The 22287-nt window shown below is 39.7% G+C and overlaps 1 protein-coding gene across 1 annotated transcript in view; it reads left to right on the forward strand.

Moving 5' to 3' along the window:
- LOC136885238 (adenylyl cyclase 78C) overlaps positions 1-22287 on the forward strand; it is a 1041122-nt gene that overhangs the window by 1012835 nt on the left and 6000 nt on the right. The window contains exons 22-23 of the mRNA XM_067157709.2: positions 3360-3505; positions 17022-17232. Of these exons, the coding sequence (XP_067013810.2) occupies positions 3360-3505; positions 17022-17232 (357 nt within the window). The remainder of the gene's footprint in view (positions 1-3359; positions 3506-17021; positions 17233-22287) is intronic.

Genomic DNA, 22287 nt, shown 5'->3' on the forward strand with positions numbered 1-22287 from the left:
TGCCTGACCAGGCTTCTAGAAGAATATGACACAACATATTTTCCCATAAATTTGAGAGTTTCCAATAGCCTAGTTACAATGTAAGGAACTTTGGTACATATTTCTGGTCAAACATACGGTAGCATTGTTCTGGACTTATTACAGTGTGCTGTACAATGTTACATTAGATTATATATCATATATACAGGTAATAATAAATTATATACTATTAATTATGTGTTCTTACATTAAAAAAACTCATATTAATATATGTATATATAAATATATACAGCAGATGTTTCATGACATAACCTCACAAATAATACAATCATGATTATACCAATTAAGATTCGTACACCACTACAATAATAATAATAATAATAATAATAATAATAATAATAATAATAATAATAATAATAATAATAATAATAATAATAATAATAATAATAATAATAATAATAATAATAAATATTTGCATTATTTACCCATGGGTTAAAAATTATTCTTTATTGACTTGATGCACCTTGTTCTAGGCCTCCCTCTCACTCTCTTTCCCTCAAACTTCACCTCCATCATCTATATGAGTATTCTTGTCTCCATCATCTTTACATGTCCAAACCAGTGTTGCCAACTTAGCGGATTTTCCGCTAAATTTGGCAGAATTATAAGACTGTGCCAGTGGAGAAATATATCATTTAGTGGACAGTGGATTTTTTGGTGGAATTCTAGATTTATTATAGCGCAATTTAGTATTTTATCCATTTTACTTTTTTTTTAAATTTAAATTTCTACCCCAGTCTGTCTCCAAGTTATTCCGTATTTCTTATCAGGAGCCAGCAGTCACATGAGGAAAACATGTTATTTGGGTTTGATGCTATGAGATCATGGTATCACAAATTTGTAATGATTGGGGAAAGGGTACTTATATCTTAGTTGATGAATGACGACAGATAATGAATCTGTGAGAGGGGTAGCATTTATATTTATGCTATGAAGGAAGACCGTTTAATGAACTGGCCTGCTTTGTGCATGGCCCTTGAGGTAGGGGATTCACCTAGTTTGCACCCGGCACTAAAGCGCCCACAAGTTTTAGCTCGCCGGCTCACAGGCAGGGGATTAATCCCAGTGAAACTCACAGATCAGGTGAGTGCAGACATTTATTATTATTATTATTATTATTATTATTATTATTATTATTATTATTATTATTATTATTATTATTATTATTATTATTATTATTATTATTATTGATCATTTTTATTGTTCATTATTTGAGATCGGATTTCTTGGCAGAATTTTAGCTGATTTTTAGTAGTATTTAGTGGATATTGAAAATATAAGTTGGCAACACTGGTCCAAACCATCTTACTATAATGGAAAAATGTATAGATATCCAAATTTGTACATAAATAAAGTGTTTATCCTTTGTCCCACATAGAAACAAGCTACAACAAAATTTAGCTATTTTATTCTACATTTAATTATGTGGAGTAGAAATTTTTATTGTACCCAGTTAAAATTTTAACTTAGGTTGAATGAAAAAAAAAGTGCCAGTATTTTTAACATTTCCAACTGAGTGCTCACTTTAAAAATTCATAACTTTAAATGTATTGATCTGATCATTACCAAACTTCAATATGTCTTAAAGCAACTTATTGTCGGTCTGTATAACAAGGTTTTATTTCATCTGATATTTGTAAAAAAAGTTGTTGTAAATTATGTGAAACATCATTTTCTCGTTACTGGGTGATTGTAGCTGTAAACAGTTTGGCTTCTTATGAAGCTCATGAGAATGTCAAGCTAAAATTAAAATGGATTTTTTCCTGCATGCTACTTAAAACCAACATCTGTTCCTTTGTTTGCACTACAACCTCAGAAATACAACACTTGTCCCGGAACTTTTCTGATGAAGGGTGTATATTTATTGGTTCCTTTCCATTATTTATTCTGACCTGTTGGTTTCTTTTTTCTCCTTTTGTGTTTGTCCTGTGTTCCTAGTCTTTTACTATCTATATTCATCTTTATCTCTTCAGCTCGCCTGGTAGCCATGATCGTTAAGGCGTTGAAGTCTAAACGGTCTGACACCGAGGTTAGCCGGTTCGAGTCCCATTGGTCAAAAAACTTTCACCATCAGAATGTTGGCCAGCAGGGTAGGGGAGGTGGTGGTATACAATTTATAATCACTAGATTGCTTGCCAAAAGTCTGGATTCAATTTCAAACCTCTCCGCAGTGTTCATACGGAGTGAGGACATACAATGCTATTGATAGTGATTCGTTAAGCCTTGAGCAGACCCCTTGGTGCTATTTCATAGGAGTAGGCTATGTGCTGGCACTGAATTTCACCCTCTCCCTTCCTCCTAACATATATCATGTCATTCATTTCGTCTCATTAACTCCTCTGATGAGGTTGACATCAGGAAGGGCATCCGGTCGCAAAAACTCGACCAACTCACTTTGAAGATTCATCTCATTTCATACTGGACCGTGTAGAGAAACAGCACGAGGGTTGAACATACACACAGGGCATGCATGGAGTCGTGTTTCAGTAGGATCATTAAAGTTTCATTGGTAGAAAAGGTGACAAATATCAAGGTACTGCACAGATACATCAGAAGAAATCTTTGATAGAAGTGATTTGCAGAAGACATCTTTCTTGGTGGGGTCACATTCTCAGCTGATGACAATTCTTGTGGAAGGATTCATTAACAGAAAGCAACCTTGAGGAAGACCAAGACATACACATCTCTAGCAAATTCAAGAAGATACTGGAATGGAAACTATGAAGCAATGAAAAGGGCTGCAAACAACCATAATTTTGGACAGGTGGTGGTGGTGGTGGTGATTATTGTTATAAGAGAAAGTACAGCTAGGCAACCATTATCTATATAACACTAGTCAGCAAGATTAAATGGAAGGGATCCGACACTTCAAAAAATGAGGACATCGACCAGAGAAAGACGTAGGCCACAAAGGGCATGAAAATGAAAGATTCTCTAACCCTCGAATGCTCTAATAGCATCAGGGTCGGTAAAGAACAAGGGTTGACGAAGGGAGGTCAGATGGCACAAGTAAGTTGAAGCAATGCCAGGACTCAGCTAGGGGCCCCGTCATCGCCAACCCATGCTCCCAAGTTGGGAGCCCCTGGGGCTCATTTTGTGACTACAGACCAGTCTGTGGAGTGAATACTCAATGATGATGATTATTATTATTAATTCTGTATGTAGTCGATTTGCCATACACTAAGTAAATTAACGAATAATAATGTAAATAGTATAAGTGGGTCATGACTTTAAATGGTTTTAGATTAATACTTGTGTAAATGAAAATGAGTAGGGAAAGACTAAGAGTTATGTAATGTAAATAATGTTCTTTTTCTTAGGTATCAGTGTGGGGCCACTGGTTGGAGGAGTGATTGGAGCGCGCAAGCCAGTGTTCGATATCTGGGGCAACACTGTGAATGAGGCTAGTCGAATGGATTCTACAGGGACCATGGGGCAGATACAAGTACCGAAAGAAACAGCCATGGTAAGATATAATTGTTTGTTTCAACTAGGATGACTATATTCTGTAAACAAAAGATACAGAAAGATCTTATACTTGTATGAATAACTAATCCTCTGGAGTTGTTCATCTACAGTAAGATATGCATAGTGCCTGAAGACAAATTCTGACTTCCAGGAGATTCTCATAGGAAAGTGACACAACACAGGCCATTGCTGCAGTCATATTAGATAGTTCCCTTCCATACTCTTCATATTGGCTTTCAAATCACAGCCTAGTTCATCGATGGTGTTCTTAATATGGCATTTTGTTGATTGTCCCAGTGTTCTAGAAAATTTATCTCAGAGGATTAGAGTAGGTGAAGTGTTACCTGATCCTGTAATGATTAAGATGGGGGAGGGGAGTCCAGCAAGGCAGTATTATTGGACCTTTATATGAGGGTCGAGTCATAAGTCATGCCAACTATTTTTTTCTCGCGAACACGAGAAAACACGGAAAATCTAAGATATCCATTTGGAAATATAGGGCATGTACTTATGCATAGTGCCCGAAGACAAATTCTGACTTCAGGAAATTCCCATAGGAAAATGACACAACACAGGCCATTGGTAAACATTGTTTTATTATGGTATAGACAGCAAATACACAAGACTACATACAAGGGACATGTCTCCACTGGTTACACACCTTCGAAATAATCACCTAAGGTTTCCACTGTGCGTTGCCAGCAGTGGGGCAGGCACTGAATACCATTCACCGCATGTGTATCGCTAACGTGTGACACCTCTCTCCGAAATGCTGTTACGATGTCCTCTTTGTTAGCAAACCGTTGACTTTCGGGATTAGATCATAGTCACAAGCTATTTTAATATACGATTGTTGCTCCTGCTTGTTAACTTCCATTTTGTGATGCTCTTACTCACACACTGTTCTTTTCATCCACCATCTAGTGGCATCATACGCAAGTACATACCATACATTTCCAAATGCATATCATAGATTTTTCCGTGTTGTCTCCTGTTAATAATACCAATATAAATGTTCTGTTATTGGACATTATAAATTTTCCAGCTAACTCATTCCTGGTTGCCAGTGTTTCGCCCCCGTGTGCTAAGTTGGGCTCGTCAGTTGGTACCTAGCACACCCACCAAGACGCATGGCTAGTGCATACCGTGGAGGCCAACCAAGGACCACCTAGTAGGTTACGCCTTCTCTCTGGCCAGGAGATTTGGCGGGGTTTGGGGATTATAGAAGTTTGGGAGAGAAAAAAGGAGCTTTATTTTTTTAAGGGGATGTGAAGGAGTGGCCTCTTGGCTAAGGGTGCAGTTCTGCACTTGTGCTTTTTATTAGATATTTTTAAGTACATTACAAGTTATTAGGTTGAAGGATAATATATTGGTTACAATTATGAGATACATTATATGTTACAATTATTGAGTTACAATTGGTGTTTATTTGAGGTTCAGCTGCTTGGGAGTAGAAGAGTTAGGGTTTGTTGGTAAAAAAGGGTTATGTTGGCTAGGGATGTGAGTAGGAGAAGATAGGGACTGCTAGTTGAATTCGGTAGGTGGTGCTGGGAGGGGTGACGGGGGCGGTTGCGAGGTGGGTTAGGGCGAGTGGTGGGTTGAAGAGGTGAGCGGGAAGCTTCCACCCTGTAGCGTCTTCCGAATAGTTGAATCCCTTGTTGAATGAGGAGTTGGACATCTTCTTGATGTTGGAGTAGAAGCCGCACCACGTAGGTGGGCCCGGCTGTGATGTGTATCCGGACTGCTTTCTTCAGCTGAATTCCTGAGCGTTGAGTTTTGAGGAAGATTAGTTCGGCTGGTATCATTGGGTTGACTCCCCGGACGACACAGCTGTTGGTGGACTCGGACGCTGGTGGAGATGTCCTGTTGGACTCAGGAGGTGGTGGAGGTGTCTGTTTTCCTGTTTCAATTGTCTTGCTCTTCATCTGGCGGCCGGTGTGGATTTTGAGGGGAAGGGATAATAGGAGACATCATGATGGGGGAAGAGTGGGTCATCACTGTGGTGGTTATGGGAGTATTGAGGGATGTGTGGGTGGGAGTAGTAGCAATGGTGGTACTGATGGTGGTGATAGTAGTAGTGTATGGATGGGTCAGCGGGTGGGGTGGTGGAGTATATGGAGGAGGTGACCTTGTTGTTGGTTGCTGAGACTGCCGGGGTGGCTTGGTACCCGGGTCCGGTGCGAAGTCGTTTACCATATGAGGTGGCCATGGTTCTGCGAAGCGTGGAGTTCCATTTATGTAGATGCCCCATCTTATTGCCTTTTGTACTGCTTCCTCTGTAGCAAGTTGAAGAAGGACTCGGTCGGTGGGTATGAAGTTCACTTGAATCCGGCTTAGGTTTGTTACTGGGACGCCTTCGTTCTTGAGGTATTTGTATAGGGCTGCTTCTGTGAAGGAAAGATCTACGCCTGGTAGTATACAGTTGGGCATGGTGGGGGAGGCCGACTTCCTGTTTGGTGTCTGGCCTGATTATGTTTTATTGGCACGGCTAGGGTACAAAGTTAGAGTTGTAGTGTTCCCTAGCCGTAATAAAATCAGCGTAGATCGAATTCCGAGTTTTTTGACCGTGGAGGCCACTGCATACGCTACTTGAAGCCACCGGCAGTGCCAATGCACTATGAGAGACTTTGTCTCACTACCAAAAATTGATGCCTGCTTGGCCATCAGATGATACAGATGTTGATTCCCATAGGGAATCTGAAATATTTGTCCTGAATGAGTAAATTTATAATACCAATATAAATTGTCTCCTGTTCATGAGAAAAAAGTTGCCATGACTTATGACTCGACCCTCGTATATCAGTGATATGAGTAAAGGACTGAAATCACAGATAAGCCTATTTGCAGATGATGTTGTACTATATAGAGTAGTAAATGAGTTGCATTATGAGCGATTGCAGCAGTGGCGTAGCCAGGATCAGCCAATTGGGGGCGGGGGGAAATTTTCAGAATGATCATAGGACATAATGAAGGTGCTTGTGCATGTGTGGAGTGCGCATGCAAGACTTTGACATAAGGATACTGATACAATAGAATTATGTTGATATTCAGATTGCACTACACTACAAAATCTTACATTAAAATATAGAATAAGAACAATACAGTCAAAGTCACCGGGCATGTTCAGTATACAGGTGATGTTATTCTGTATAGAGTAATAAATAAGTTAAAAGATTGTGAGCAACTGCAAAATAATCTCGATAATGTTTTGAGATGTTCAGTAGGCAATGGTATGATGATAAACGGTGTTAAAAGTCAGGTTGTGAGTTTCACAAATAGGAAAAGTCCTCTCAGTTTTAATTACTGTGTTGATGGGGGTGAAAGTTCCTTTTGGGGATCATTGTAAGTACCTAGGTGTTAATATAAGAAAAGATCTTCATTGGGGTGATCACATAAATAGCCTATGATTGTAAATAAAGAGTACAGATCTCTGGACATGGTTATGAGGGTATTTATGGGTTGTAGTAAGGATGTAAAGGAGAGGGTATATACTGTAAGTCTCTGGTAAGACCCCAATTAGAATATGGTTCCAGTGTATGGGACCCTCACCAGTATTACTTGATTCAAGAACGGGGAAAAATCCAAAGAAAAGCAGCTCGATTTGTTCTGGGTGATTTCCGACAAAAGAGTAGCGTGGTCCATATTGAAAATTGTATATTATCTTAAAACAATTAAGTTTATTAAAATGGTCAACCTATTCAATACAATACAGTCATAAGAATGTTTATAACTCATAGGTGACACTCAAACTGGGACATGTTTCACCCTAGTTGTGAGCATCTTCAGCCTAATTTTCATCCTCAAAATCAAATGTTATCGGGATTCCGATATTCTCAAATTGAACCATCTTAATAGCCAAAATAGTCATCATCATCATCGTCATCATCATTTCCCTTTATCCAGCTGTAGCCGGGTAGGGGCAAATAAGGTTCCTCTCCACTTTCTTCGGTCTTTCCACCACTCCTCCTCCAACACTGTGTCCCAGTCCAAGTTTCTTTCTATAGTGCTGCATTGGATGGTATCCTTCCATCTCAATCGTGGTCGTCCACGGCCTCTCCTTCCTTGGATTTGCATTACCATCACCTTTTTTGGCATTCTTTCCTCACTCATTCGCTTTATGTGCCCAAACCATCTTAGTCGGCTCTTCTCTAATCTATCATTCATTTTTTCCACTCCAATTTCTTCCCGGATTTTCTCATTCCTTATTTTGTCTCTTCTACTCTTCTGTATCATACTCCTCAAGAACTTCATTTCGGCTGCCTGTATTCGACTCTCATCCTTCTTTGTCATTGTCCAAGTTTCTGCTCCGTAAGTTGTTATGGGTACGTAATACATCTTGTACATAGTATCCTTTGCTTCCGTTGGCACATCTTTGTCCCATAACATGTTTCTTACACTATGATAGAAACAACTTCCAGCTTGAATCCTTTTACTAATCTCAGCATCCAGTCGAGCATTCTCCATTAATTCACTCCCCAGGTATTTAAACGTTTCCACTACTTCCAGGGGCTTGTCTGCAAGTCTAATCTGACCTTTCCCTTCTTTCTCCCCTCTAGTCATAACAAGAGTTTTACTCTTTTCTACACTTATTTTCAATCCACATTCTTCGATCTTCCCATTCACCACATTCAACTGTTCTTGAACCTTCCTGTCGTCTTCTCCCCAAATCACAATATCATCTGCAAATAACATCATGTTCATTTCTCTTCCTCCATACGCTGCTTTTGCTGTTCTCATGATGTCATCCATTACTGTTGTAAACAGGATTGGTGATAGAACACTTCCCTGTCTCAGACCACTAGTTATTTTGAACCAACTTGTCCTGCCAACTTGTGTTTGCACACAACTACAACATTCCTTATACAATGCCATGATCATTTTTATTAATCCCTGTCCAGTTCCTTTTTGCACCAGACTGTCCCAAACTTTCGTCCTGGAGACACTGTCATATGCCTTTTCAATGTCAATGAATGTCATCACCATATCATTCCCGTACTCCCAATGCTTTTCCATTAGTTGTCTCATAATGAAAATGGGCTGTATTGTTGACCTTCCACTTCTGAAACCAAACTGATTTTCCTGTATCTGATTCTCAACCCTCAACCTTATTCTACTTTCCAGTATCCTTTCCATTATCTTAGCAACATGGGATATTAGAGTAATTCCCCTGTAGTTCTTCAAAACTTTCTTATTACCTTTCTTGAAAATTGGGATGATTATTCCTTTTTGCCAATCCTCAGGGACCTCCTTATTCTCCCAGACATTCCTGAGAACTCGATATGTCCACTGCAGGCCTACAGCTCCAGCTGCCTTTATCATCTCCACTGAAATTTCATCTATTCCAGCAGTTTTTCCATTCTTCATCTTTCTTATTGCCATTTCAATTTCATTCATTGTAATTTCTTTATCCATTTCTTCATCAACTATATCCTGCTACGGTATGGAGTAGACCGTACAGCCAGCGACTCAACGCCGAGTGTTGGGCGGCGGGAAATAACCTGACACCCTAAAGGAGCCAACGGCTTATGGCGGAGGAGCTCCCTTAGGAGGGTGATGGTCCCTTAGTGGAGGAAATGCCATTAGAATCCATCAGGTAGCGTCTGTACTTCATGTTAGGAGCGGCTACCAACAGCGTCTGTTCTCCATGTTAGGGGCGGCTGAGTCTACACCAGTGAAGGCAAGGGGAAACCACACTGGTATAAATTCCCAGGAAATCACTATGGCGAGGAATCAGAAAGAAACGGCCCCTAGTCCCGGGCAGCCCTTAAATGGGCGAGGGGTGCTAAGAATCTCCCGACTCAAATTAGTGAATTCCGCAATAAGAATGGGGACTTGGAACGTCAGAAGTCTCTATGCAGCTGGCAAGCTTGACAATCTTATCAAGGAAATGGTTAGATTAAGAACACCATTAATGGGAATTAGTGAAGTTCGCTGGCCGGGTACAGGTAAATGTCATCGTGATGATGGTACATTCTATTACTCTGGTAGCGAAGATAATGATAAAGATCATAGAAATGGAGTCGGAATCTTTATAAATTCTGAACTTACGAAGTATGTCAGCAACTTTGTACCAGTCTCTGATCGAATCATGTTATTACAGCTTTCATGCTCACCTTTTAACGTAAACATCTTGCAGATATATGCACCAACAGCGGACAAAAAGTACGATGACGAAGTAGAAACATTCTATGAACAACTTGGAACTGTTCTTAAAGACTTGAAGAAGGATGAAATAACTGTCATAATGGGTGATTTCAACGCAAAAATTGGTCAAGGGCGTCGTTCCGACTTGGTAGACGAATTTGGGCTTGGTAAATGCAATGACCGGGGAGAAAAGCTGTACGAATTTTGTGTAGAACATCAAATGGTTCTCACCAATACATGGTTCAAACTTCCAAAACGTCGTTTATACACATGGAAAGCTCCTAAAGATGATCCTCAGAATCCTGACTCAACAAGGAACCAAATTTATTTATTTATTTAGTCTGATCCAGGACACCCTAGATTTGCCATAAGACACAGAATAATACACAATAACAATTTTGAGGGAAGATAAAAAGATTAATGTTTAAAAAATGATAGGTTACAATTAACCATGTTAAATGGCATGAACTCCATATAAATGGTGACGAAGAATCGAAACGGAGTACTTGATGAGTGAGACGACTATCTCATCTTGTAGGCTTCTCGCTAGTTTATATTTTTGTCGCCATGTGACGAAAGATTTGGGAATTGTTCCCCTCGCGCCAAAGAAAAGTCCAGTCACCGTAATTTTTTTAAGGTTATACGACTCAAGAAAGAAAGGGATGGTTGGATTATAGATATCCTTTTTCTCATTGTCTACGTCAGTCGGCTGAGAGGCTGAAGATTCAAAGCGTACCGTAGGATCAATAATTTCTGCTTCGTTCCTCCGTCTATCAATCGCTATAATATCAATCCTGCGAGTGCTGCCTCCTTCGGCGAGGCAGTGGACTTCTTCGTACACTTCTAGATTTTTGAGACGAAGAGCATTAGCAATCAGGTTTCTGATGATGTTATGGCGTTTGATCCTAAGCGTTTCAGAAATTCCATCAAAGGAGTCGCAGCATATCCAGGTGCAGATATTTCCTCGGATCATAATCCATTGATAGCTAACGTAAGAGTTCATCCGAAAATCATGAAGAATAAGCCTAGAAGAAAGGTACTAAATACACCTAATCTGCAAAATTGTGAAGCTCGGCAGAAAATTGCTCAGGATTTGAATAGGCATTTAAAAGAAATCAATACCAATAACTGTGAAACAGCAAATGATTTATGGAATCAGTTTAAAAGTCGGGTAGAGATACTTCTTCAAAACAAAGATCAAAAGATACACCCAATGAAGAAAAAGAAATGGATGACAGATGATATTCTTGAACTAATGGAACAATGAAGATTAGTAAAAAATGATGCAGAGGAATACAAAAAATTACAACGCCACATAAGGAAAGAAATACGTGCTGCGAAAGAGAACTGGATGAAAGAACAATGTGTGGAAATGGAAATCTTTCAGTCTAAACATGATCTGTTCAATATACATCGAAAATTAAAGGAAATAGCTGGCATGTACAGAAAACGTAACCTTTCTGTACTGGTTGATGTTACAGACAGACCTATTATTAATGAAGAAGAAGTTTTAAATACTTGGGAAAATTATCTGATAGAACTTTTCTGTGATCAGAGAGGTGAGGAATCTAACCAACGAGCTAATTGTGAAGGCCCTGACATTCTTAAATCAGAAGTGCTATATGCTGTGAAAGTTTCAAAAAGCAAGAAATCACGTAGAACTTCTTAAAATGATTGACGAAGACAATATCCAATTCTTGGTAAAGTTGTTCAATACTATATATAATACTGGAGACATCCCATCTGACTGGCTGTTATCTACATTCATCACGTTGCCAAAGAAGCAAAAGGCATGCAAGTGTAATGATTATAGGCTAATAAGCCTCATGAGCCACACACTTAAAGTATTCCTTCGTGTAATACATAACAGAATCAAGACTAAGTGTGAACAAGACCTCGACGAAACACAGTTTGGGTTCAGAAATTCGTTTGGTACAAGGGAAGCATTGTTTGCGCTAAATATCCTAATTCAGAACAGTCTAGATCAACAGCAAGAAGTGTTTGCTTGTTTCATTGATTTTGAAAAGGCATTTGACAGAGTACAACATCCAAATCTTGTAGAACTCCTAAAGGATATAGGAGTTGACAGCAAAGATATCCGCATTATTGAAAACCTTTACTGGAGACAAAAGGCCGTTGTCCGAATCGGAAATCAAACTACAAACGAGATAGCCATCCAAAGAGGAGTTAGACAAGGTTGTGTTTTGTCTCCATTGTTAATCAACCTTTACTCGGATAAAATTTTCAAAACAGCTTTAGAAAATCAACAATATGGAATAAAAGTAAATGGCGGCATAATTAACAACATAAGATATGCGGATGATACAGTCATCTTGTGTGACAATTTTGAAGGTCTCCAGCTCCTGCTCAATAATATCAGTGCAGTAAGTGAGGATATGGGACTAAAAATAAATGTAAACAAGACCAAGTTCATGATCTTCAGCAGACGTACCAATGCTGGGGCAATCTTACAACTAAACAACCGACAGATTGAGAGAGTAACCACTTTTAAATATCTGGGTGCCATTGTCACTGAACAACTTGATCCCGAGAAAGAAGTGAATTAGCACGAAAAATATTTACAAAAATGAAATCTTTCTTTTGCAATGACTACTTAAATTTAAAACTTGGACAGAGGATGGTCAGGTGCTATATATGGTCAGCCTTGCTATATGGTGTGGAAACATGGACTCTCAAGAACATATCAGTGAAACGCTTGGAAGCCTTTGAAATGTGGATCCACCGTAGGATGCTCAGGATTTCGTGGGTTGCACGACTAATGAACCAAGAAGTACTCAGAAGGGCAAGAGCAAGTCGGGAACTCGTTCAAACAATAAAACTCCGGAAGATCTCTTACCTTGGCCACATCCTTAGAAATGACTGTTACCTCATCTTACAGCGGATTGTACAAGGCAAAATACAGGGTCGAAGAGGTGTTGGGAGGAGGCGAACATCATGGCTTGGAAACATCAAAGAATGGACTGGAATTCACAGTGTTGAAAGACTTTTCCACCTAGCTAGAGATCGTTCTACATTCGCCACAGTGATCGCCAACGTCAGGGGGACCTGATACGGTACTATGAAGAAGAAGAAGGTCGTCCATTGAATGACTGTCATCCGTTCTTATGTTCATCAGCTTCTGAAAATACTCTCTCCATCTCTTTCTTATTTATTCTGGCTTTGTTAAAATTATGCCACCTTCATCCTTCACAAATCTGGTGTTTACTTGATCTCTCTTTTTGTTTCTTAAGATACCATACAGTAATTTCTTGCTGCCCTGCATATCATCTCTCAATTTCTGTGTGAATAAGGCCCAGCTTTTCCTCTTTTCTTCCTCCACTACTTTCTTGGCCAAATTCTTTGCCTCCACATATTTTCTTCTACTTTCTTCAATCTTAGATATTTTCCATGCTTTCCATGCCATTTTATTTTCCTTCACTTTAATCTTTACCCTATCATTCCACCAGTGCGTTTCTTTGTCTTTCACATTTCCTGATGTTCTACCACACACCTTTTCTGCACATCCAACCAGTGCTTCCTTAAATCTTTTCCATTCCTCTTCAACATTCCCCACCTCTGTCCTGGGTACCAAGGGTATTATTTCCCTTTGAAATTCTTCTTGTATGCTTTTCTCCTTCAACTTCGATACTTTAATTCTTTTCTCTCTTCTTAATTGGAGTTTTTCAGTCTTTCCAACTTTCAATTTTCCTATCACAACTCTATGATCTCCACCAAAGGCTTCTTCAGGCATGGCCGTTACATCTACGAGGTTCTTCCGGTGTTCTTTCTCTATGATTATATAATCAATCATGGTCTTTGTTCGTCTGTCTCTCCAGCCATACCTTGTAATCTTCTGACTGTTCTTCTTCCTAAACCAGGTGTTTCCAACAATCATTTGGTTCCTCATGCAAAAATCCACCAACAACTCGCTTTCTGGATTTACATTTCCATATCCAAAGGGCCCTACAACATCTTCCTTTCCTTGTCTTTCCATTCCAACTTGTGCATTTAGATCTCCCATCAATAGTACTTCCTTATCTTCTATCTGTCTCTCCACTTCCTCTAAGAAGTCCTCTGGATGTTCATCTATGCAACCAGTTTGTGGGGCATACAACTGAAATAGATCTTTCACGCCATTTTCAAACTGGAGTCTCATCATCATCATCCTATCGCTGACGTACTTTGTATATTCCAGATATTCTTGGATTTCTCTTCTAAGTATGATGGCCACTCCATTTTTTGCTTCAGGTCCTCCGCTGTAATACAGCCTGTATCCTTCTCTCAGAGGGATCTCCCCTGTACCCCTCTTCTTGGTCTCACACAGTCCAAGTATGGCTATATCTTTTTCTATCATGAAGTCAACCAGTTCTTCTGTCTTTCCCGTCAGTGTCAGTACCGGTACATTAACTGTTGCAATTTTGATGTAGTTTGGTGCTGGTTGCCCATTTTTCACAGTTCCCCCAGCACCTGAAGAGCTGCTCATCGCTTTTAGCAGGGGACGCCCCAACCTTTTCCGAGGCACCATATCTGCTCTGTCCATATAGGCTACTGTTACGATGGGCTCGCCACACCCAAAGGCATTTTATACCTACTGCCAGGTTCAAAATTAGGCCGCCCCTAACATGGAGACAGACGCCTTTCGTAGCCCCTTCTCTGGAGTACAAACGCTACGGGTATGCCCCTTCCGCCGTACCGAAGTCCACCTTCTCCGCCGTAGATGCCGCTGAGGTCTTCACTCGTAACCCTGAGCTGGGACCCATACCAGATGTTACACACCGGGTCAGTGTGCTCTGGGACTCACATAGGCAGGGGCGCCACTCCCTGGGTAGGGCTTCCTCCGAAGAGGGTCCCTACCTGCTACCTTCCAAAATAGTATGAGTTAAAAATGCAATGTGTCGGTCTTATTACTGACAGATGAACAATTATTTAATGGAGTTCTTGAAGCAGTATTTAGAATTAATTCATTAAAATATCTGATGCTGGCACCTATTAAATGTATCATGTAGTTAGGTACCGGTACCCTCCGCCGGGTAACAAATGTTTAACAAATAATGATACATTAACACCACATTAGTACACTATATACAGTCACAGGATAAAGTCATCTGGATGTTAATTAAAATGTTTGTTGTCTGATAAACCGAGCTTAAGTGCGGACAGTATCCAGTATTCGGGAGATAGTGGGCTCGAACCCACAGTCGGCAGCCCTCAAGATGGTTTTCCGTGGTTTCCCATTTTCACACCAAGCAAATGCTGGGGCTGTACCTTAATTAAGGCCATGGACACTTCCCTCCCACTCCTAGCCCTTTCCTGTCCCATCATCGCCATAAGACCTATCGGTGTCGGTGCGACGTAAAGCAACTTGCAAAAAAAAAAAAAAAAAAAAAAAAAGTCTGATAACATCTATCGAAAGTATTCAAAGGATATTAGACAAAACCTCTTGATGTTTCTAAAACTGAGGTCCTATTTTTTCTAATTTCAAGTCTTCTTTACAAAAGGCACTTTAACACAACTGTGAGTTATACTGTAGCCAAGCACTTGGTTCATGGTCTCTAGTTGTCTGGCAACCTAATTTAAATGCTGTAATGGTTTTGAGGATATGAGATAATAAAGATAGTTAGATCAATGATAATTTGCTCAAAGCATGTTATCTGCCACAGTCCTGATGTATGGTTAATTGGGAGACTCTCAAAAAAGAGCCTTTCAAACGGAAGAATGATGTTCACTGAGGAAATAAAGTTGTTAGAATGTCTGTAACAAAATTGAATGTATTGTATTGAATAGGTTGACCATTTTAATAAACTTAATTGTTTTAAGAGCAGCGTTACAAAAATGGTGTGAAGTTTGGGCTGGGATGACTTGGGAGAAAGGAGACGAGTTGCTCGACTAAGTGGTATATTGATATAAATGTTTATTCCCATAGGGAACCTGAAATATTTGTTCCGAATGAGTAAGTTCTGTTGGAATCAACATCTATATCATCTGATGGCCAGGCAGGCATTAATTTTTGGAAATGAGACAAAGTCTCTCATAGTGCATTGGCACTGCCGGTGGCTCCAGGTAGCCTATGCAGTGGCCTCCACGGTATGCACTTGCCATGCATCTTGGTAGGTGTGCTATTTACCAATTTAGCACACTGGGGCAAAACGCTGGCAACCAGGAATGAGTTAGCTGGAAAATTTATATTGTCTTATAAGTAGTATGTTCCGAGCTGTCAGTGGAGAGATGGCGTGGAGTGACATCAGTAGACGAATAAGTTTGAGTGGTGTCTTTAAAAGTAGGAAAGATCACAATATGAAGATAAAGCTGGAATTCAAGAGGACAAATTGGGGCAAATATTCATTTATAGGAAGGAGAGTTCGGGACTTCAATAACTTACCAGGGGAGATGTTCAATAAATTTCCAATTTCTTCGCATATCATTTAAGAAAAGGCTAGGGAAACAACAGATGGGGTTCTGCCACCTGGGCGACTGCCCTAAATGCAGATCAGTAGTGACTAATTGATCTACAACCCAACTTTTGAGGCTTCATAGAAAATATATTCAACAGATCTGTTGGTTATGTAATTATGTCTCTGAATATTTATTTGGTTTATTGTCAAGTTCTATTTATTTTCTTTTTGGAAAATTTCCATAGTGAGGGTTCTAACCTCCCCCACCCCCATTAACCCCCTTTGGCTATGCCCCCAGATTACAAAGGGACCTAGACAATGTTTATACCTTTGCCAGGCTAAGTGGCTCAGATGGTTGAGGTGCTGGCCTTCTGACCCCACATTGGCAGGTTCGATCCTGGCTCAGTCCAGTGGTATTTGAAGGTACTCAAACACATCAGCCTCATATCGATATATTTACTGCCACGTAAAAGGACTCCTGCCAGACTAAATTTCAACATGTCTGTGTTTCCGAAAACTGTAAAAGTAGCTAGTGGGACCTAAAGCCAGTAAGACATAGGGGGCGAAACATGTCTCCATTTAACGATGTTTAACTAAAAATGTTAATATCCTGTAATGTATTGAATAGGTTGGAGTCCAATAAATGTTCTTATATTATTATTAACATGGATGGTTCCAACTTCTCAAAATCTAATGTCATGTATTCTGTCTCCTTTTTGTTGAGCCACAGGCCGTATTGCACTAATCGGTTGTTTCACTCTTCTGTTTGGCGCTGAAGATCAAGCTTATTGTCCGCAGCCAACATAGCATCATCAGCATCGAGAAGTGTCCATGGTATTGGCTTGTGCGTAATCTGTTAAATGACGAGTTTGTTTTCTGTGTGGAAACTATACACAAATTGGAATAAAATAGTTTTTGAAAAAGATTTGAAACCTACCAATTTCATTCATATCCCAATAATAGTGACATCTGTTTCAGATCCTGGAAGCTCGTGGCTACATGTTACAACCCCGTGGCTTGGTGAATGTCAAGGGTAAAGGTGAAATGGAGACCTTTTATGTGATAGGTCTACGTTTTGGCAGAGCATCTGGTTTTGAACGACAACCTAGTACCTATAACAGCTTGGCTGCTGTGGTGTATGGTATGGTTCAGGCCCGTAGAAGACTGACAGTGCGCAAAGCTTCCACGCGTAAGTATCCTTATTGGGTCTTATTGATCTGTATTCCTTTCTTCACATTTCCATTAAACAACAAATACTGAAAGTCTTTCTGAACATTTGAAGAATAGTGCACTTGTATGTAGTGGGAAGGAACACACAAGTGGCAAATCAAGCCATATAGAGAGAGAGATAAGAAAATGAAAAAACACATAACAGGATGAACACAATGGCAGACAGGGTGGGAACGGGCAGCAACCCTGCTGGCCAACATTCTATAAGTGAACATTTTTTCCACTAACGGTACCGGAACTAGCTAACCACATTGTCAGACCATAGAGACTTGATGCCTTGACGATCATGACCAGCAGGTGGGCTTGTTGCCCAGTGGTTCCAAGTGGTATGAATATCAAATATGTCAGCCTCTTGTTGGTAAATTTACTGGCACAAAAAAGAAATCCTGTGGAACTAAATTCTGGCACATTGACATCTCCGAACAACATAAAAGTAGTTAGTGGGTCTTAAAGCCAATAACATTATTATTTATCATTGTTTAAAACCTGAAATATTTGAAATTTGGAACTTATCTTAATGAGGAGTTCAAAAGTTGAAAATACTTGAAATTTGAAACTTACCTTAATGAGAACTTCAAAGTTCAAAATCGCAAGTATTTTAAGTATTCATACAAGGGGCGATCAAAACGTTTCTGTTCGACAGCCGTACAGTCCTGAATCAGGATGCCAATCAAGCAAAATCGCAGTGAGCTTTGAGGCACTCGTCCCACCGGCACACCAGGTTGAAGATCCCCGTGTGATAAAACACCGTGTCCTGATGCGTGAAGAAGTCCACATCCTCGTCTGACAGGAAGCGTCGAACCTTCAAGGCCTTTCGAGGGGACCAAAAGCGTGATAATCGCATTGTGAGAGATCAGGACTGTAGTGTGGGCGCTTTAGTGTCTCCCACTTGAGATGTTGTTGTCCGTAGTGGATGAGGCTGGTCTCCCAGATCGACTGGCGTCTTGTGTGGAAACACGACCTGCAAGGAACTTGGTGCACCATTCCATAACGGTGGTTTTCGACAGACACGCTGCCCCGTATAGAGTCTTCTTTCTCCGATGGATGTTCACCGGTGTTTGTCCTTCGGCAGCCAGGAACAGAGTAACAGCACATTGGTCCTGTTTGGATGCATTTGATAATAACATCACCATAGTTCACGTGGCCGCACCTCGGCACGACACTACTGCCACACTAATCCATTTGGCTACATGTCCCTGCTTATCGGAGTCACGCCACATTGCATGTCCGCTACAACAACACCCTCAGATGGGGGGGAGGGAACAGGAAGAGGGAGCAACAGAAATGGGAGACTTCATAGACTGGAATCTTCAAATAGATAGGCTCTCTCTTCATCAATCTCAGTTCTTCTATATCCAAATCTTCTCAGACCTCGACAAGCTCATTTCTGCTTGATTTGACATTACAGTAGTTTGTTGCTTTCCTATACTTACATTATCCTGTTGGGATCCTTTTCTCCTTTTGTGTTCGCCTATGTTCCTAATCTTTTCCCACCTGTAGTTATCTTTCTTCTTCTTATTCTCCTTCTTCTGTTTTTGCTTCACAGCCTCCTTGGACTACTTCAGTCAGTCATTTTCTAATCATCTACGTCGATAAGTTTCATTTCCGAATTGCCCAGTAGCTGTTCATTCATTTTGATTATTTCTGTCGTTCCTCATCTGTACATACCCTTTTCATTGTACAGAGTGTCTTAATGGGATGTCCCACTTTTTAATTAGTTTAGCATCCTTATGTGACTTTTAAATTGTACGTACATTGTAATGATGCATGAAGTCAAGAGTTTCAGTGGATGCCAGCAGATGACAGATTGCATTCAATATACTGATATTGATATATATCACGACGTTGCTGTGGCTTTTGAGAAATATGGATATACCCTGTTGTTGCTGTCATATGAAGCTTTAAAATGGAGTACACATTTCAACAGCACGTATTTGTTGTAAAGAATTATTGGCTCACCAATTCTGTTACCACCACACAAAGAGCTTACCGACGTGAGTACGGTGTTTGTGATATTCCTGATCAAAAGACAATTCTAAGGTTAGTGGAGAAGCTGGTACGAACCATCAGTGAAAAGGGAAGCGTAATCCATCGTCAGTAGTGCCACAGCACTCTGTAGGTGTTCACGAGTGATTGCTTTATTATTTATAAATTTCATTTTCCGTATTGACAGATTCAAAGTATAGATAAGAAAAGTGTTTTTCCACCAATCAATACACAATTTATTTTAAATAGATTAAACTAGTACCGGTTTTGGCTCTTTGACGGCCATCATCAGCTAGTACATGATTTGTTTCCAGCCATTAGACAATTCACAAGTTGTTATTGTATTAGACATCTGGATGTCTAATGGGGGATGAAAATATATACAGTAGCATGTAATTAAAATATCAGTAGTCAAGGTAAAAAGTTACAATAAGTCAGAACATGAGTATGTAGGACATATTAAAACATATGGGTCATAATATAAAACACTTAAAAAGTTTTAACACATTAAAATTTGGTAAGTATAGGTAGACACTTGTTAAATTTTTAGTTCATGTTACATAGGTTCCATTCTTCTATCTTCTGTGTAGTTCCTTTGCTTTTATGTTATGTTGATTTTAGCTGTGTATGGTAATCTTCAAGAAAGTTCTGAAGCTGGTATGCGAAACCGGTACTAGTTTAATCTATTTAAAATAAATTGTGTATTGATTGGTGGAAAAACACTTTTCTTATCTATACCATGAGTGATTGCTTCGCTCCCCACAAAAGTCTTCACACAGTCTGTCACAAGAGACCAGCAACTCAGTGACAATGTGCCAAAGAGCAGCAAAACATTTAAAACTCTGGCCATACACATTGACAGCAGTACAGGAGCTGAAAGAACCTGACAAAACGCAATTTGTTCCTCAACATTGTGAAAGAAACCAAGACGTATTGAAAATGACCTTGTTTACTGATGAAGCATGGTTTCGTCTCTCAGGATGCTTAAATGCTCAAAACACAAGGATATGGGCATCAGAAACTCATTGTGTGTTCCACAAGATATCACTTCATACAGAAAAAAGTTGGAGTGTGGTGTGCAATATCCAGTCACAGGGTCACTGGATCAATTTTCTTTGACAAGACTGTTAATACAGGTGTGTACAAGAACATTTTCATAGAATTCGAACATCAAACTTATGCAGGAATATTTCCAACAGGATGGTGCCACATGCCAGACTTCCAATGAATCCATGGCACACATCAGTAGCTTCTTCGAGAACCGTGTTATCTCTAAAGATTTGTGGCCTCCAAGATCACCAGACTTGATGTCAGCAGATTATTTTCTGTGGGGTCATCTCAAGGCAAGAATCTGCAGAAATAAATCATGAAACATCCAAGATCTGCAGAGAAACATCATAACCAAAGTAATGAATATCAACGTCGACATGCTCAGACATCTATCTGAAAACATGGTAAAGCGGGCAAGAATATGTCTCCAGGAGGAGGGGCGGGAGGACACTTCCTACAGGATAGCGCCACAAAATACACTTCCAATGAATTCATGCTGATGATATCATGATGGCTGTGGAGACTAAGCTTGATCTTCAGCGCCAAACAGAAGAGTGGAAAAACCGACTAGCGTAATATGGCCTGCGCCTCAGTAACGGTCATTATTTCTCCCAGAGATGACCTCTCATGTCAAGTTGGGTATGTCTATGTTCTCTTATTCAGTCAAAGACTAGACTGTATTAAAAAGTGGGACATCCCACTGAAACACCTCGTATGTCAATTGTCTATTTTTGAAATCTTACTTTTATGTTTTTCAGTTTCTTTAAATTTTCTGGTTTGTTTTGCAAACTGTCCAGAGTCATTTCTAGTTCTTCCATATCCTCTCTAATTTCCTTAATCCTTCCTACTTGTTGCTTCAGATTCCAGAGTTTATCTATAATTTTTCTTGATAATCTGGTTTGTGGTGTCCTCATAATGTGACCACAAATAGAGACCGTCTTCTTCCATATAGTATCTGGGATGGGCTCCTGTTCTCTGTACACCACTTCATTTGGCACTATCCACCATTGTCTATCTTTATTGTATTTTTTATTTAAGCATGTCCTAGTTATTATTCTCTCTACTCATAGGATTTTGTTGATTCTGTTTCTCTGAGTGACTTTAAAAAGAGTTTTGCTTCCGTATGTCACCTCTGGTTGAACCATTGTCTTGTAATGTTAATTTATAAGCTTTTATCATTTTATTAGTTTCTTATCCAAGTTGTATGTTATAATTAATCTAGGTATTTAAATTGTTTCACTACATTTACTTTCCTGTTATTCAATGTGGTTTATTTCTAATGGATCTGCTACCATTGTTGTTTGATTCATCAGTCCATGGACTGGTTTGATACAGCACTCCATGCCACCTTATCCTGTGCTAACCTTTTCATTTCTACATAACTGCTGCATCCTACATCTGCTCTAATATGCTTGTCATATTTATACCATGGTCTACCCCTACCATTCTTAGTGCCTACAATTCCCTAAAATCAAACTGCACAAGTCCTGGGTGTCTTAAGATGTGTCCATCATTCTATCTCTTCTTCTAGTAAAATTTTGCCATATTGATCTCCTCTCACCAATTTGATTCATCATCTCTTCATTTGTGATTCAATCTATCTACCTCACCTCACCTTCAGCATTCTTCTGTAGCACCAAATTTCAAAAGCTTCTGTTCTCTTTCTTTCTGAGCTAGTTAACATCCATGTTCCACTTCCATACAACGCCACACTCCAGACAAAAGTCTTCAGGAACATCTTTCTAATTCCTATATCAATGTTTGAAGTGAACATATTTCTTTTCTTAAGACAGCTCTTCCTTTCTTATGCTAGTCTGCATTTTATGTCCTCCTTAATTCTGCCATCATTAGTTATTTTACTACCCGAGTAACAGTATTCATCTACTTCCTGTAAGACTTCATTTCCTAATCTAATATTTCCTGCATCACCTGACTTTGTTCAACTGCACCCCATTACTTTTGTTTTGGACTTATTTAT

This window comes from Anabrus simplex, chromosome 14, assembly GCF_040414725.1.
Source record: "Anabrus simplex isolate iqAnaSimp1 chromosome 14, ASM4041472v1, whole genome shotgun sequence".
NCBI lineage: Eukaryota > Metazoa > Arthropoda > Insecta > Orthoptera > Tettigoniidae > Anabrus > Anabrus simplex.